General features: G+C 41.8%; 2 protein-coding genes and 2 long non-coding RNA genes across 4 annotated transcripts; all 4 read left to right on the top strand.

Moving 5' to 3' along the window:
• Positions 1–2,133: 2,133 nt before the first annotated feature.
• Positions 2,134–4,677, top strand: LOC144984105 (zinc finger protein 862-like). The gene is made up of 2 exons (XM_078931686.1): positions 2,134–4,272; positions 4,544–4,677. Exon 1 carries the CDS (start codon positions 2,274–2,276, stop codon positions 4,269–4,271), a length of 1,998 nt encoding a protein of 665 aa, XP_078787812.1. The 5' UTR covers positions 2,134–2,273; the 3' UTR covers position 4,272; positions 4,544–4,677.
• A 735-nt stretch (positions 4,678–5,412) lies between these two features.
• Positions 5,413–5,728, top strand: LOC111948801 (uncharacterized). The gene is made up of 2 exons (XR_002874794.2): positions 5,413–5,550; positions 5,626–5,728. It is a non-coding gene; the product is annotated as an uncharacterized LOC111948801 (long non-coding RNA).
• A 6,921-nt stretch (positions 5,729–12,649) lies between these two features.
• LOC111948797 (uncharacterized) lies at positions 12,650–12,961 on the top strand. The gene is made up of 2 exons (XR_013647763.1): positions 12,650–12,772; positions 12,848–12,961. It is a non-coding gene; the product is annotated as an uncharacterized LOC111948797 (long non-coding RNA).
• Positions 12,962–14,186: 1,225 nt separating this feature from the next.
• LOC105358552 (uncharacterized) lies at positions 14,187–15,596 on the top strand. The gene is made up of 4 exons (XM_023963521.2): positions 14,187–14,285; positions 14,373–14,425; positions 14,511–14,945; positions 15,024–15,596. The coding sequence occupies exons 1-4, from the start codon at positions 14,236–14,238 to the stop codon at positions 15,503–15,505; spliced, it is 1,020 nt and encodes a 339-aa protein (XP_023819289.2). The 5' UTR covers positions 14,187–14,235; the 3' UTR covers positions 15,506–15,596.
• The last annotated feature ends 950 nt before the right edge of the window (positions 15,597–16,546 follow it).

The following is a 16,546-nucleotide window of genomic DNA, read 5'->3' as shown; positions in this document are numbered from 1 at the left end:
TGTGAGCAGCTATGAAATATTTTGCTATAAATCCCTGCAGGGGCAAAATAGACAGTATGCTTCGTATGCTGATAGAAATGCTATGGCCATAGCTGTATAGTGTGGGACTGTTTTGATGGACATTTGGGACTGTTTTAAACGGACATTGGTAATAAGGAAGGCTGCATGCGCCTCTAGGAAGGCGACACTGTCTACGAGTGTTTAAAACTACGGGGTTTTTTACGGACATCGGCGAGCCGTGTCTGAGGACTACACTGGATGTTCCAGAGCTGCTCCATTTCAAGCTCTACACACTGGATTACCTTTTCTCCCTTTTCCTGGTAAAGGGATATCGTGTGGGTTCTTTCCTCCTCCCTTTTTCTTTTTTTTCTCTTCCATGGGATCTACACGCCAAGGACCTAGAGAAAGCCGGTGAGATCAAGCATGTTTGTTTTATTTTGGTTAAAAGCAATGCCATGCTGGGACTGAGATACGAACCGATTTAAGTCAGACTCTAGTTCTTGAACTGAGACTCTTGGAATTATCTGTGGGTGTATATATGTGGTGGTGGGTGTGTATTTTGTTTTATGAATTGTTTGGGGCCTGCTGAAAATTACTAAAATACTTAAAACAAATTTAAAGTGAGACTGCTGGATTTTCTATGTTTAATGTTTAAGTTGCGCACACCTTTTTTCTAAAGTAGGTAATATTGCTTCATTGTATTCTTCCTCTGCAATAAAGAAGAAAAAGTTGTTACAAGAAAATCCAGTTAGACTGTTCAAAGACAATGGTGGTTCTCCTGAGGCAGATGAGATGAACAGAAGCAGCAGCAGCTTTGGCTTGAAGGTGCAAGAGAACGGATGAAGTCTTTTCAGGAACGCATGAAAGAGTGAGGCTGAAATTTTGGTGGCCAGCTGGGTTTATACAGCCAAAAACAGCATATTGTCGTCGGGGAAGTGTGCTGGGTTTAAAGTTCTCTGGAGTTTAGTCTCAAATTGGATCATTTAATAAGTTATGAAATAAGAAAAAAAAATTGTGACAACCTTCAAAAAAGTTCAAAAGGAAATGCAGGCCAAGAACTAGAAATATTAAGTCTTAGGTATGGTCTTGGCATTAAACTGAACTACCTAGGTTGATTTTAAATAGAAGAAATATAAGACCAAAAAGGAAAAATCCCCTCTTTTTCTAAAGTTCTCCCATCCCGGATCCCCACTTCCTAAAGGACAGAGGTGGGTGGCCCCTGCATTGCTCTCTCCCGACTGGGTGGGTGCTTGCCTGGGGAAATCCCCCTTGGGGGGCCCTAGCTCGTGCTTGGAGTTAGGGAGGGGGGCTGTACGGGTGCTGGGCCCCTTGGCGGGGCAGTAAGTTATCATCCTGGCTGGGCTGGGGCCTGCACCTCCCTGCTCCTATGCCTCCCTGCTCTTTGGCGTTGGGGGCTGCGGGGCCGTCCTGCCAGCCCTGGTCTGCTATATCATGCCAGTGTCGGGGGGCCCAGGCTAACGCTACTGCTTCGGCGGGGGTGTTGGTGTGGGGACCGCCGGGCACTCTCCCTCTTTTTACATTCCATCATCCACCTCAGCAAACATAAACACCCACCTGAGCACAGGTGTCAGCTCACCTTTACCCAAATAGTATGTGTGAGAGAATGAAATGCTTTACATGTGTTGGTTTGTATGCATATGTGTGTGTGAACTGTTGTGTTGAGTACATGTTGACATGATTGTATGTGAAGATTTTTCACCGGTATGTTTGTAACTCTGATGTTTGTGGACAGCTCCCGCCCCTTTTGACTAACATTGACACCAGACAGTAATGATGATAATCCTCCAGCATCTTGTTGCTTAATAATCATACACACACCCCCTCACTTCTGTAATCATCCACCAGATTTCCTTAGCTCCCCTTTTCCCCCTATCTTCTGTCCCCTTACCCCTTGTCTCCAATATCAATCGCTTCTTTCCCATCCAGTCCAACAACAACAAAAAAGGATACAAACACTGTTCCCTTGCGCACTGCTGACACTGTCTCCGCGCACAGAAAATCTATGCGGCGCACAGGAAAGAAAAAAAAACTTGAATTCAAAATAAAATAAATACATAAAAATTTATTTGGAGCTATTTTTCAATGTGAGTCAGTGAATGTGACTGGTGACTAACTGCTCCAGCCTATTATGCGGTTCACGTACGTAATGACGCAGGTAAACAACGTCACTGACAGCCTCCTTTCATGCCGCGACCAGTGTTTTGGAGGGAAGACTCGTGAGTGAGTACCGTTTACGTCGACCCTTTATAACGATGGCAAAACGAACGATCAGCGGCACGTCCTCTCACCGAGCCAAAGTAAAAAAGACATGTGATTCTTTTAAGATAGAATGGCTGTCGGAGTATGTACAAATAGAAGGAAAAGCTGTGAAACTGGGTGACATTTTTTCGTTTTCGAGCGAGAAAGGCTTGCTCTGCAAGACGTGCTGCGAAGCCAAAATAGCAAGCGAGTTTTCGGAGGGAAAAGTGTGGACGACATGGAAGCTAGATTATCTCAAGCGTCACATTCAGCACAAAAGTCATTTGAAAGCAGTGGAAATTGTAAAAAGATGTAAGCTGGGAATGGGGATCGGCATGTTGTTGGGGGAGAGCACCAAAAACAGAGAGCAGAGGATCGAGCTGTCACTCATAAATAAATCCAACCCCGAGCAAGTTAAAATTCTCATTGACAATATTCTGCTAGCCATCAACATGAACGCCTCCATGCTGTCAGTTCAACAAATTCATGATCACATGGCAAAGTATGTGAGTCTACCAGAAAGCTGGCGAAGCAAAAATTATGCCTTTGAGTTTGTGAATTCCATCAATCAAACAGTGCAGAATGAGACGATGTGTAAAATAAAAAATGCTCCTTGGCACACCCTGATTGTAGATGAGAGCACAGACATAACAGTACACAAAATGCTAGTCCTGTATATTAAATACAGAGAGGAAAACAGCGTCAACCATGCAACTGTGTTTGCTGGCTTAATCCAGCTGAGATCATGCACCGCTCAGGATATTGTACAAGCAATACGTCAGTTTTACACCAAGCATGGGCTGGATATGCAGAGAATGGTGATGCTGACCTCCGATGGTGCCTCAGTAATGTTGGGAAAGCGCAACGGAGTTGCAGCTTTATTAAAGCAGCAAATACCACACCTAACTGAGCAACACTGCGTGGCCCATAGAGAGGATTTGAGCATTGATGATGCGTGGAAAGACCTGCCTTTGATGCGCGACGTGGAAACTTTTCTTAGAACGGTTTATTCCACTTTCTCTAGATCCACTGTAAAGAGGGGAAAATTTGATGAGCTAGCAAAGATTCTAGATGAGGATACTCTGTCATTCAGGCCTCTGAACGAAGTGCGGTGGTTGTCACGGGACCAAGCTGTAAAAGCTGTTCTGAGGAACTACACAGTGCTGGAAGAATATTTCGAGAGAGAATCCAGTGAAAACGGAGATCCTGTGGCAAATTACTGTTATAAAAAGCTGACAGATCCAAAATTCAAATTTACTCTCACTGCTCTGGGAGATGTTTTGGGCGAGCTGGCACATCTGTGTCTTTCTTTTCAAAAACGCAACCTAACTGTGCTGGAGGGACACTGCTTTGCAAGAGCAAAAATTGAGAAGCTGCGTTCCCAATACCTGACAGAGGGAAAGGATGTTAGGTGGAGTGACCGTGTCAAAGAGGCGATGAATGCCTTATCAGCTGATGGCAGAAATACTGGTGAGATCCTTCGTTTTATTTGTAAGCTTTGTGGTCACTTGGATGCTCGTTTTCCAGAGGATGAGTTAAAGGAGTGGTCTGCATTGGACATTGAGGCATTGAGCTCAGACATCAGTTTTGAGTACGGAGCAGCAGACATTGCCACACTGGCAAAGAAGTATGAGGCCATTCTCCACCAGCCACATTCTGTGGAGGTCATTAACAGTGAATATGCTGAATTCAAGTTCATAATGAGGCAAAAACTGAAACAAGGGTCAATCAGCACATTTTCAGACATGGTGGCTGCAACACTAAAATGTGAGGAGCTAAAACACATCTCACAGCTTGTGGATATTTGTGCTACATTTCAAGCATCCAGCGCAGATTGTGAAAGAGGATTTAGTTTAATGAATCGGATCAAAACAGCATCCAGAAATCGTCTTGAAGTGGATCATTTGGACCAGCTGATGCGCATAAAGTCAAAGCTGCAAGCAGACGAGGCCATCGACCTGGACAAGGTGTACAACCATTGGAGACGTGAGAAGGACAGACGGGAAAATTAAGGTGAATTTTTTTTTCTATTCTTTTTAGCTTATTCTAGTCTCATTTAATATGAATTTATTATGAATTTTGATAGTGAAATGCTTTAACCATGAGTAGTATATGCTAATTAAACCTGCATAAATTCTGTAAATTATTTGTGGGTGTCACTTTGGATTATCACTACTAGTAATTATAAATTAGAGTCAATGGAACATGTCATTCCGCAAGATGTGAAAGTTTAAATGTGAACAAAATTTTTATCTCTAAAAGATATATGTCTCTATTCTTCCAGAGCAGGAGCCCCGCCCTGACTCCAGAAGGAGGACCTTCATACCCATTTTGAAAAGGGACAGGGGTTTCCAACTGGGACAATCTGTGCACTTAAATAAAGGTTTTATTACAGAAATGTAAATGCATACCCTTTTTCTCTTCCTTTAACATATTTCTAATTTTTAAATGCCTAAGTGGTTTGTGTTTTTATTTATTTATTTATTTTTATTTTCTGTATTTGACTTGGCCTCTTGGGGGTTGTTGAAGGGGGTGGGTGGGACGGGTTGACATTCGAGTGTTTATTTTTTACACATTGCTTTTTTCTGACATTTCATTATACACTCTGTATGTCTGTTTAATACAAAAAAATGTTAAATAAATAAAGTTATAAAAGACAAAGAAATGTAAATGCGATCATTTTGATTCTTTTAACAAACTTTAACTTGGACGAATGCTATGTCAGCATGACATTAGTGTGAAGGTCTGATGTTGCTCACATTGGTCCATGGGACAGCTCACGGAGTTTGTATGCTTGCTCAGACTCGTGAAAAATTAGAGGGAACATTGGATACAAATGCAACCAGTTTAAATAATGTTTACCTTGAATTACAAAAAAAGAAGTTCTGAAACCTAGTGTGTTAGAAGATCCAGACCCTGGTTTAGGAACCAGCCGGGTCAAACTGTCTTCATATATTAGATTTTGTGTGAGACATTGTGAAGAATAGTTAGAAACTGCCTGTAAATGCAGCTGAAATTTATATATTTTATTGAAGTTCATGGGTTGTGAAACGTTTAATAATTGGTGATTTAATTTTTATTCCTTTGGAGTGTACAGTGAATTTTGTTTGATTTTGTTCAGAAGAATTGTATTATTCTCGCGAGAATTTGAGCCTTTTATGTTGGCCGCAGGTGAGCACGTCTTTTGCTCACGAGGTTGCAGCAATTAAGAGTTCAAGCTGGGAGAAAGAGCTGCAAAAAAAGATTACTTTGGACTCAAAGAGACTCTTTTTCTTGACAAGCGGAAACGAGGTATTTGTTATGGTTGTTTTTGTGTTATTTTGTATTGTTCATTTCTCCTGAAACGTGTATAATGTTTTGTTATAGTTTTCACGGCGTAATGAAGGCGCAATGAAAGCGAAGGCACGCAATGTCCCACAAGAAGTGTGATGACCTGCAGAAGTACAAATAAACGCCCGTTGTAAACCGACCTGTGTTGTCATGAGAAGAGTCACAGTGAAAACTCGACTGCTCCACACGGGGAGGAGACAGGAGACTGCAGCGTGAAGCCCGCTAAGCAGAGCCGAGAGGCACGAGGAAGCCGACGCCCATTTCCTTACCGCGTGCAGGCAAGCAGATGAAAAGACTGTCGGAAGCGCAGCTCGTCCAATGAAGCCCAGAAAGTTATTTTCCAAAAAGTAAAGAAATAGTGTAAAAAGGGGATTTAAAGGTTGCAGCTAAGGAAATAAGTTATTTGTTATCTTTGGAATTCTAAGGCGTTTCTACTATATTGTTACATATCAAGAAAATGTTTTTGTGACTTATTTAAAAAGAAAAAAAAGAAAAAGTTCATTTAAGGGGTTAAAATATTTGAAAGCAAAGTTAATACTACAGTTCATCAGTATTATTATTGTTATTTTAAATGTTTTTCCATTGCAATTTAGGCTTGAAGTGTTTTTAAATTTCATTTATTTAATTTAGTGACAGATCATTTGACTTTCATGTTTAGATAAGCTTATTACATTTGAAAATTTAAACAAGTTAAAAATATTGTCTAAAATATATATTCCTAAATATTTGCACACTTACTCACTTGATAAGATGTCACATGCACAAACACACAAGCAAGAGGAGCAAGCTGAACCATCTGCCCAAGTTGAAAATGTTCACCTTACTCCTGAAGAAGAAGCAAAAACACTACGAAGAAGTGAAAGAATTCGAAGCTTGACTGAAAAAGGAGAAGAACTCCAAAAAGAAAAACTGAAAACAATGGAACGCAAGTACAAAATGACATATGAAAAGTGGAGATATCATGCAAGAATCAGTAAAGAAATGTTATCAGATAAAGTTTCCAAGGAGGAGCTAAATGAAATAATTGAGGACCTTCAAGTTACCTCTTCTGCTGTACAGGGAATGTACGATGAGCTGCGCCAAGTATGTACGCCTGAGTCAGACCTGCGGCGCAAGGTTGATACCTGTATGTCACTGTCAAGATTTATTATCCAAAGGGCTAAAAGACAGCTTCAAGGGTCACCAGCAGATGAAGATGAGGAACCTTGGCCAGATGTTGGATCAATCTTAAATTCAACAGTTTCGTCATCTCAGTCAATGTCTGATAGGTCAAAGTGTGATTCTTTTCACTCAAGTGTCCAATCAGCTAAAAGAAGAGAAGCTGCTGCAGAAGCTGCTGCATGTCAAGAGGTTTTGGCAGTGTTGGAGGAACAAGAAAAGGAAGCAGTTGAACTTCAAAGGCTGGAGGCTGAAGATAAGGAGCGTCTTGTTCAGTTTGAATCAGAGAAACAAGCTAGACTTCAGGCTATACAAGACAAACGTAGAAAACTTGAACGACTCGAAGAAGTCAAAAAGCTAAATGCTGCTAAAGCTAGAGTAGAAGTCTACGACCAAGCAGAAGTTTCCCTCATACAAGGTAACACTGAAAGAGTAAGTACTTCTCAAAAATTTCCTTTGACAAAGTCATCATCTATGCTTCAAAGACCAAGACCTCCTGTGATTCCTAAGTCTTTTCCAGCCCCTGTTCAAACACTTGATGCCTCAAGTCCTCCATTTATTCCACAAGCAATCACATACCAAATGACGACACCCCTAACAACCACGACTCATATGCAAGACAGTGCAAACTTTGTTAGTATTTTAGCAGAAGCCATAAGTGCTAATCGTCTTCCAACACCTGAGCCCGCAGTTTTTACTGGAAATCCTTTGAAATTCAAAGATTGGCAAGTGTCTTTTCAGACACTAATAGACAAAAAAAATATACCAAAGAATGAAAAGCTGTTCTACCTTCAAAGGTACGTAGGCGGTTCTGCAAAAAAGGCTGTAGAAGGATTTTTCATGCTCGGAACAGAGGCTGCATATGACTCAGCGTGGCAGATTTTGGAAAAACGATTTGGTGATCCATTCATCATAGGGAAGTCTTTCAGGGATAAACTCTACAGTTGGCCAAAAATAAGTTCAAAGGATGCACATGAACTTAGAGAATTTGCAGACTTCCTCCAGAGCTGTGAAAAGGCTATGTCACATGTAAAGACCTTGGAAGTTCTCAATGACTGCAATGAGTGCCAAAAGATCTTGCTCAAACTTCCAGATTGGTTAGTTTCCAGTTGGAACCGCAAGGTTATGGAAACCAGAGAAACCTTTCACACGTATCCAAGGTTTAAAGAACTAGTGGACTTCCTCTCAAGAGAAGCAGATCTTGCTTGTGATCCTGTATTTTCAGTACAAGCATTAAAGAGTGTGGAAGGAGAAAAACCCAAACAACCAAAATATATACCAGTTCAAGCTAAGACTCTGTTCACAAACACAACAGAAAGAAGTAACCCACCATGTGCATTTTGTAAGCATTCAGGACATTTCATCGCAGAATGTAAAAAGTTCTGTGAAAAGAATTTGCAAGACCGTGTTAAGTTTGTGCAAGCAGAAAAGCTCTGTTTTGGCTGTTTGAAGGCTGGCCACCAGTCAAAAAGGTGCTACAAAAGAAGTACATGTGGAAAATGTCAGAAGAAGCATCCCACCTGTTTGCACAATGATGACTTTAAAGAGCAGCAAAGGTCAACACTTCAAAATCCAAAGGATAAAATAACAGAAAATGAAAACACGAAGAAAACCACTGAAGCAGCAACATCAAACAGAGTGATACAAGAAAGTCAAATTTCACAAACCTCCTCCATAGTACCAGTTTGGGTATCATCCTCAAAGGAACCAGATCGAGAGATTCTTGTTTACGCATTATTAGACACCCAAAGTGATACTACTTTCATTTTAGATGAAGTAGCACAAGATCTCAACACCCACAAGGAAAATGTAAGTCTGCGTTTGTCCACAATGTCATCCAAGTTAGCAAGTATTTCATGTCAAAGGCTAACAAACCTACAAGTAAGAGGATACAACTTGGAAAGAAGAATCTCACTGCCACCAGTCTTCACACGAGAATATATTCCAGCAAATAGATCACACATCCCAACATCAGCTACTGCTCTAAAGTGGACTCATCTGGAAAAGTTGGCTGACAAGATCCCACCTTTGCTGTCTTGTGAAGTCGGCCTTCTTATTGGGTATAACTGCCACCAAGCCCTTCAACCAAAGGAGATTCTGCCTGGTAAAGAAACTCAGCCATATGGTCAACGAACTGATCTGGGCTGGAGCATTGTTGGCTGCTCACAATCCTCAAGTGATTGCGTTGACTCTATAGGAGTCAGCCACAGAATAATAGTCTGCCAAGTAACACCGTCTGCACAGTCATCAGTTGAACTCAGGAGAGAAGTAAGCTTTGTATGTCAAACTCAAATAAGAGAAATCACTTCAACAGAAATTATCAGAGCATTAGAGTCAGATTTCTCAGATCAAGCATCAGATGTTAATCAAGTCTCTCAAGATGACCTTCTCTTCTTGTCAAAGGTAAAGGCAGGCATCAGGCAGAAAGAAGATGGCCACTATGAACTCCCACTGCCATTCAGGGAGGACAAGCCTGAGCTTCCAGATAACAAAAGTTATGCACTGCACAGGTTAGCCTCATTAGAGCGACGGCTGCGAAAGAATGAACAGTACTTCAAAGATTATGTTCATTTTATGAATGACATAATATCAAGAGGAGATGCTGAAAAGGTTCCACATTCTGAGTTGGATAACCAGCCTGTATGGTACATTCCACACCATGGGGTTTACCATCCACACAAGCCAAGTAAGATCCGTGTGGTGTTTGACTGCTCAGCTAGATACAAAGATGCCTCTCTAAATGACCATCTTCTTACTGGGCCAGATCTCACAAACACCTTAGTTGGTGTGCTTTGCCGGTTCAGAAAAGGTCCAATAGCTATCATGTGTGATGTTGAACGGATGTTCCATCAATTTCATGTTTTAAGTGACCATCAAGACTACCTCAGGTTCTTGTGGTGGGAAAATGGAAATCTAAGCTCCGAACCTGCAGTGTATAGAATGAGAGTACACCTGTTTGGAGCTGCCTCATCTCCAGGCTGTTCTAATTTTGGACTCAAATATTTGGCATCACAGGGCCACGGAACCTTTAGCGAAGAGGCTATCACTTTCATTCAACGAAGCTTCTATGTTGATGATGGCCTAATAAGCTGTGAAACTCCAGCTGAAGCTATACATCTGGTGAATGGGGCAAGAGCTCTATGTAAAACTGGGAATCTTCGTCTCCACAAGTTTGTCTCTAACCATCCAGAAGTCTGTGCTGCAATACCACCTGCAGAACGTGCACAGAGTGAAGATATAAACATGGCTCTTGGTGAACTTTACATCGAGCGTGCTTTAGGTGTCCAGTGGTGTGTTGAAGTTGATGAATTCCAGTTCAGAGTTATTGTCAAGGACAAGCCCATGACAAGAAGAGGAGTTCTTTCAACAGTTGCTTCAGTCTTTGATCCCTTGGGATTTGTAGCTCCTTACATATTGCTTGGGAAGCAAATTCTTCAAAAGCTCTGTAAAGAGAAAGTGAGCTGGGACGAAGACCTCCCAGAGCAAATCAAGTCTCGATGGGAGTCATGGCTGAGAGACTTATCCCAACTGCCAACAATCAGGATACCAAGGTGCTACATATCTTCAAGCTTTGGCAAGTTCATACAGTATGAACTCCACAACTTTTCAGATTCAAGTTGTAATGGATACGGATCCTGTTCATATCTCCGAGCAGTAAGTGAATCAGGAAAGGTGTGTTGTTCACTTGTAATGGGAAAGGCAAGGGTGGCCCCCACCAAGCAGATCACCATACCAAGACTGGAGCTGTCAGCGGCAGTAACCTCAGTTCGGAACAGTGATACTGTCAAAGAGGAACTTGAGATTGAAAATTTGGATGTGTACTTCTGGACAGACTCAAAGGTTGTTCTTGCATATGTGAACAATGATGCAAAGAGGTTCCACACCTTTGTAGCCAACCGCATTCAGCGCATTAGGTCGAGCTCAGAACCAAAGCAATGGCATTATGTCAGTTGAGAAAACAATCCAGCTGACCATGCCTCAAGGGGGTTAACTGCATCACAGTTAAGAGAATCTAACTGGCTAACGGGTCCAGATTATCTCTGGCAACAGACACTTGAAATGCAAGTTGGTGAAGAGGAGATGGTGGGAGTTTTGGAAATATCCGACCCAGAGCTTCGCAAGTCTTGTGTCAACACTGTGAAAACAGAAACGGGTTCAGTTCTGAGCCGCTTCACCAAGTTTTCAGACTGGTCTAGAGTTGTGAAAGCTGTTGCCAGGCTGAGAAGATTTGTCCAAGAACGTAAGGGAGTACAACCAAGATCAAATGAGACAAGCAGTCTTGAGGAAAGGCGACAAGCCGAACTGCTTATAATTAAGTTGGAACAAAGAGAAGCCTTCGCAGAAGACATAAGGAAATTAAAACAAGGAAAAGTCAACTCTCTTAACAAACACAATCAATTACACCGTTTAAATGTTTTTCTTGATGACGACGGAGTCCTCAGAGTTGGAGGAAGGCTTTCCAGATCAACCCTGGACTATAGTGTAAAACATCCAGCTATACTTCCCAAAAAGTCTCATGTATCATCCTTGCTTGTGAAGCACTATCATGAGCGTGTTTGTCACCAGGGCAGAGGAATGACCATGAATGAACTGCGAGCAAATGGGATATGGATAATTGGATGTGGAAACATGGTCTCCTCACATATTTACAAATGTGTGAAATGTAGGAGATACAGGAGAAATACAGAAGTTCAGAAGATGGCTGATCTGCCAAGAGAGCGGACGGAAACAACCCCTCCTTTTACATATTGTGGCCTTGACTGTTTTGGTCCCTTTATAGTAAAGGATGGAAGGAAAGAATTAAAAAGATATGGCCTCTTGTTTACTTGCTTGTGCTCGAGAGCTGTTCATATTGAGACACTGGATGATATGACGACTGATGCTTTCATAAATGCATTTCGAACCTTTGTGGCAATCAGAGGACCAGTTCGCCAACTAAGGTGTGATCAAGGCACCAATTTCATGGGAGCCAGAAAGGAGTTTTCTGAGTTGCTCAAGAAAGTGGACCCAGAACGTCAAAGGGCTCTTGGTTGTGAGTTTGTGGCAAATTTCCCATCTTCAAGTCACATGGGTGGAGTTTGGGAGCGCCAAATAAGAACGATCCGAAGTATTCTTGCAGTCATGCTTGACAAGACAGGAACCAGACTTGACACTACATCTCTGAGAACTTTTCTCTATGAAACAATGGCTATAATCAACAGCAGACCATTAACTGTGGAGCACCTGAATGATCCCACCGGACCAGAGCCTCTTACACCAAACCATATACTGACTATGAAATCTTCAGTCATACTGCCTCCTCCTGGACAGTTTTGCAGAGAAGATTTATATCTGCATAAAAGATGGAGAAGAGTGCAATTCCTGGCCAATGAATTTTGGCAAAGATGGAAGCGAGAGTATTTGCTAAACCTTCAACAACGTCAGAAATGGCAAAACTCAACACGAAACCTGAAAGTGAATGATATTGTGATTCTACAAGATGAAAGCACACCAAGAAATGAGTGGAAGCTTGCTAGAGTCTTACAAACCTATCCTAGTCAAGATGGCATCGTACGAAAGTTAACTCTACTTGTCAGTGAGACTACACAGAATAAAGGAAATTCACACACTAGACTACTGCATTTAGATAGACCTGTTCATAAGGTTGTAACGCTTGTAGAAGCAGAGTGAGTAACCAAAGCAGTAGTGGTTTGACATGAAAATCCCATTTATTCTTCATAGGAGTGATTTTGGTGGGAGTGTAAATGCAGCTGAAATTTATATATTATATAAATTATTATATATTACGTTTAATAATTGGTGATTTAATTTTTATTCCTTTGGAGTGTACAGTGAATTTTGTTTGATTTTGTTCAGAAGAATTGTATTATTCTCGCGAGAATTTGAGCCTTTTATGTTGGCCGCAGGTGAGCACGTCTTTTGCTCACGAGGTTGCAGCAATTAAGAGTTCAAGCTGGGAGAAAGAGCTGCAAAAAAGATTACTTTGGACTCAAAGAGACTCTTTTTCTTGACAAGCGGAAACGAGGTATTTGTTATGCTTGTTTTTGTGTTATTTTGTATTGTTCATTTCTCCTGAAACGTGTATAATGTTTTGTTATAGTTTTCACGGCGTAATGAAGGCGTAATGAAGGCGCAATGAAAGCGAAGGCACGCAATGTCCCACAAGAAGTGTGATGACCTGCAGAAGTACAAATAAACGCCCGTTGTAAACCGACCTGTGTTGTCATGAGAAGAGTCACACTGCCTTTAACTTTTATCACACTAATGGTTTAAACTTAATTCACTGAGCATGTATTGTCATCTCAAAATTATATTACATTTGAAGAAAGCACAGCCAAACTATTGTTCTAACAGTTTCTTCTCATACTCCCTCTTTTCTGTGACTGTGTGATCTGCTGAGCAGGCCTCAGACTTATCTTCACTTTAGCCTTGGAGCTTCTCTCCAGCAGTAACCTGTGGGCGTGATGTTCACACGGGGTCCATCGGACGATCTTCTGAATATGCAAATCCAGGGTTTTTATACCAACCCCATCCCTGATGGGGTTGGTATAATATCCGTTGGTATAATATCCGTTGGTTCGGACTTTGAATGCACCATGTTCATCTGTCTGTCCCCTTCGTGTTTGTGCGAAGTAAAACCTCCACAAAAGATAAGTTTTGTCTCTGAGTCATTATTCATTATTTCTGTGTGTAAGAAACTGACGGGGTACGAACCTAAAATTTAATACAGTCCTTTCTAGAGAATCCAGTTTCTTCACAGACATAGTGAAATTTGATTTTGTTTTCAATCAATCAATCAATTTATTATTTGTATAGCAGTTTTTAAGCAGAAGCAACCAAAGTGCTTAACATAAAATCAGAGACAATATGATACAATAAAGAATCAATAAAAGCAATAAAACAGTAAAAGAATAAAATTGACAAGCTGACCCACTAAATCCGCTCACTGGAGTTAAAAGCCTGGCTAAAAAGATGAGTTTTTAAAAGTGACTTAAAATCACTGACGGTTCTGGCAGACCTCACAGAGAAGGGGAGAGCATTTCCTTAGTTTAGGACCTGCAACTGAAAAGGTTCTGTCTCCCCGAGTCACAAGCCGAGTCCTGGGAACTATTAAAAGCATTTGATCTTCAGATCTTAGGACTCGACGTGGACAATATACATGTAACAGCTCAGAGAGATACAGCGGTGCAAGGTTTTTTCCTTAACAGTACCCTAACTGTTACAGTTACAGTTTAGTAAAGAGGAGAACATAAGTGCTGGCTAGGATGACACGGAGGGAGAAGGTACCAAGGAGTAAGTGGATGGTGACAAAAGTTGTATGACTGTTCCTGCATCAAAGGATGGCTGAATGGCAGTGTAGAAACAATGACAGTGCAAAGGTCTGTTAGTCTCTTCCTGAGAGTTTGTGCCCAGCAGCTGTCTGTTGTTAACCCGTTAAGCTCTGATTGGTCTGGACTGGTCCCTGCTAACATTGATAAACCTTCACCTATGAGCCTTTCTATGGCCTTAATGATGGCGACAGCAAGGGTTTTCCTGGGGTATGACATGAGTCTCTTTTGAAGTAGTTTGAGGCTTGTTGTAAGCTCGCTAATGTTTTCTATTTTTAATTTGTTTTCTTTTTTCAGGTTTTCCCTTTTTGTTCTTCTGGTTGTTCCATCATGTGGTTTTCCTGCCAAAGGTGATCATTTCATTCCCTTTTGCTGACCCATCAACAAGGATGTTTTGTTGATCTTCTTCAGAACTTGTGCTCTTTCTGCTTTCAGGCTCCAAATCCACAGATCATGGCAGTGGTGACCAAAAAGCAGCAACTAACTTTGCTTCCCACAGAGGAGCTCAGATGAGCCGCTCTGCTCCTGTGCATTACAGCTCTCATTCAAGCGGCGTCTCTCAGCCAGTTCCAGTGTTTGTGCAGAATCCTGGTGTCCCTCAGTTTGTTCCCATGGTTCCATCAGGCAGCAGCTTGAGCTCTGCTGTGGCAGGATACCCTGTGGCTGTTCAGACAGGATCTACTGTTCCTGTGTTTTCCGGTGTTCCTGCAGCAGGAGTCTCTGAGGCAGTTCAGGTCCCTGTGCAGGCTCCTGGTTTCTCCCAGTTTGTTCAGACGGGCCCAGCAATGGTTGGCTCTGCTTCCCCTGTGTTTGTGCTGCATGAAGGAGCTGGTTCCACACAGCCAGGACCTGCTCAAGCTGCTCTGCCAGGTGACTCCTCTAAAAAGCTGCTGTGAATGTTGTTCTCCATGAATCCTCCCCTTTCTGACAAGTGTCTTGTTTGTCCAGAAACCCAGTGGGCTGTTGCTCCTCCATCTTTCTCTGAGCAAGCAGCAGCTGATGCCCAGGCTGTGGGCTCCAGTGACTTCCTGCCACCAGTCCCTGCCCCTCCAGCTGGCCCTGTCCTCCAGTCTGGAGAGACTTCCAATATTGTGAAGGAAGCTGAACTTGGCAACTACCAGCAGCAGACGGAAGAGTTTGGTTACCCGGCTGAGGCGGCGCAGCCTGGAGCTGCTTTCACCAGCGTGCTTGTTCCAGGCCAAGGACTTGGTGGCTTCCTGGCTTCTCCTTATCCTGGTTTTGACTACAGGCTCCTGTATGGTCTGTACCCTCCTGGCACCTACACCACCTTCAGCCAGAACCATGAAAAGGGCAAAGACTACTACCAATCCGTCCACTACTTGAAGGAGCATGTTTCTGAAGACCAAGGTCCTCAACAGCAGCAGCAGCTTCAGCAGAAGGTCTTCCATGGTCAACCCCAGAGATCTTGAGGCTCATCAACATGGTGGACATGAGCACATTCAGCCTCATTTGGAACTTGGATGCTTAAGTTTGTAATAAAAACAGCTCTGGAAACTTGGATTTACCTGTCTGTGGAGGGTTTTTTTTTTTTTTTTTTTTTTTTTTTTTTCTTTTTTTTTTTTTTTTTTTTTATAAACCTGCCTCAAACATGGAATCACTTTCCAGACTAAAATGTAGTGACAAGTTTTGTTGCTTCAGACAGTAAGTAGCACTGAGTGGGTGTAGCTCAGATTTGTTGCACCGGTAATGTTGGGATTGTAAAATGGAGTTGACAATCAACAAATGGGGACCAGCTTACTCGGCACCAGTAGTCCCACCCAGAACCTGGAGCCAAATTTAATTGAAACTTGTCCTAGAAGTTTAGCAAAATGAATAAAAAAACCTGTAAAAGGGGCTTTGAAACACTTGTAAGAAACATCCAGATCACAATGTGTTTAGTCATTCCATCTGCATGGCATTCACTTGCTGCACTGTATGCTCACTTAAACATTAATCTTGGCCATTTACAAGAAAGTTGCAAATGTACAACTTTGAATCTCATCATTGGCCCTAAACATCTGTTCATTTGATTTTCTTCAAGTGGAGGATTCTATTTTTCCATTGCTTTGGCCAGACAGAGCATCAACTCACGTTTTCTAGTTTGAACTCTTAATATTTTATCCTAAACCTTTAGTCCAATTTCTATGAAACTGGTTAAAGGGCTCACATTAAGCCAGTAAGGAGAATCAAGCAGAGGCAAAATCATCTGCAATGCTCAACTAAGACCTCAAATTTTCATTCCATTAGTTCAAGTGATAAAATTAATGTAAAAACTTTTAGAACAGTCCATAGCAACTAAGCTAAAAATAACATGGCTGCTTGAACGTTCTTGAGCAAATTAACCCGAAGTTTTCCTAGTGCTGTTTGAAGCATGTTAAGTCACATGACCACAGAAACACGGCCTCTTCAAATCAGATCTGTCAAGCAGATCAGTGGATTTTTGAAGGGTTTTGGTTTCTCAAAACCTAAGC

Source organism: Oryzias latipes, chromosome 15 (assembly GCF_053564925.1).
Source record: "Oryzias latipes strain Hd-rR chromosome 15, Olatipes_Hd-rR_3.1".
Classification (NCBI taxonomy): Eukaryota; Metazoa; Chordata; class Actinopteri; order Beloniformes; family Adrianichthyidae; genus Oryzias; species Oryzias latipes.
This window is presented reverse-complemented; position numbering and strand designations above follow the sequence as displayed.

Excerpts from the sequence above, each read along its gene's own strand:
- LOC144984105 (XM_078931686.1), top strand. The coding sequence starts at position 2,274 with ATGGCAAAACGAACGATCAGCGGCACGTCCTCTCACCGAGCCAAAGTA.
- LOC105358552 (XM_023963521.2), top strand. The coding sequence starts at position 14,236 with ATGAGCCTTTCTATGGCCTTAATGATGGCGACAGCAAGGGTTTTCCTG. Across the intron at positions 14,286-14,372 it reads ACAGCAAGGGTTTTCCTGGG|GTTTTCCCTTTTTGTTCTTC; the intron begins GTATGACATGAG and ends TTCTTTTTTCAG. Across the intron at positions 14,946-15,023 it reads TGCTCAAGCTGCTCTGCCAG|AAACCCAGTGGGCTGTTGCT; the intron begins GTGACTCCTCTA and ends TTGTTTGTCCAG.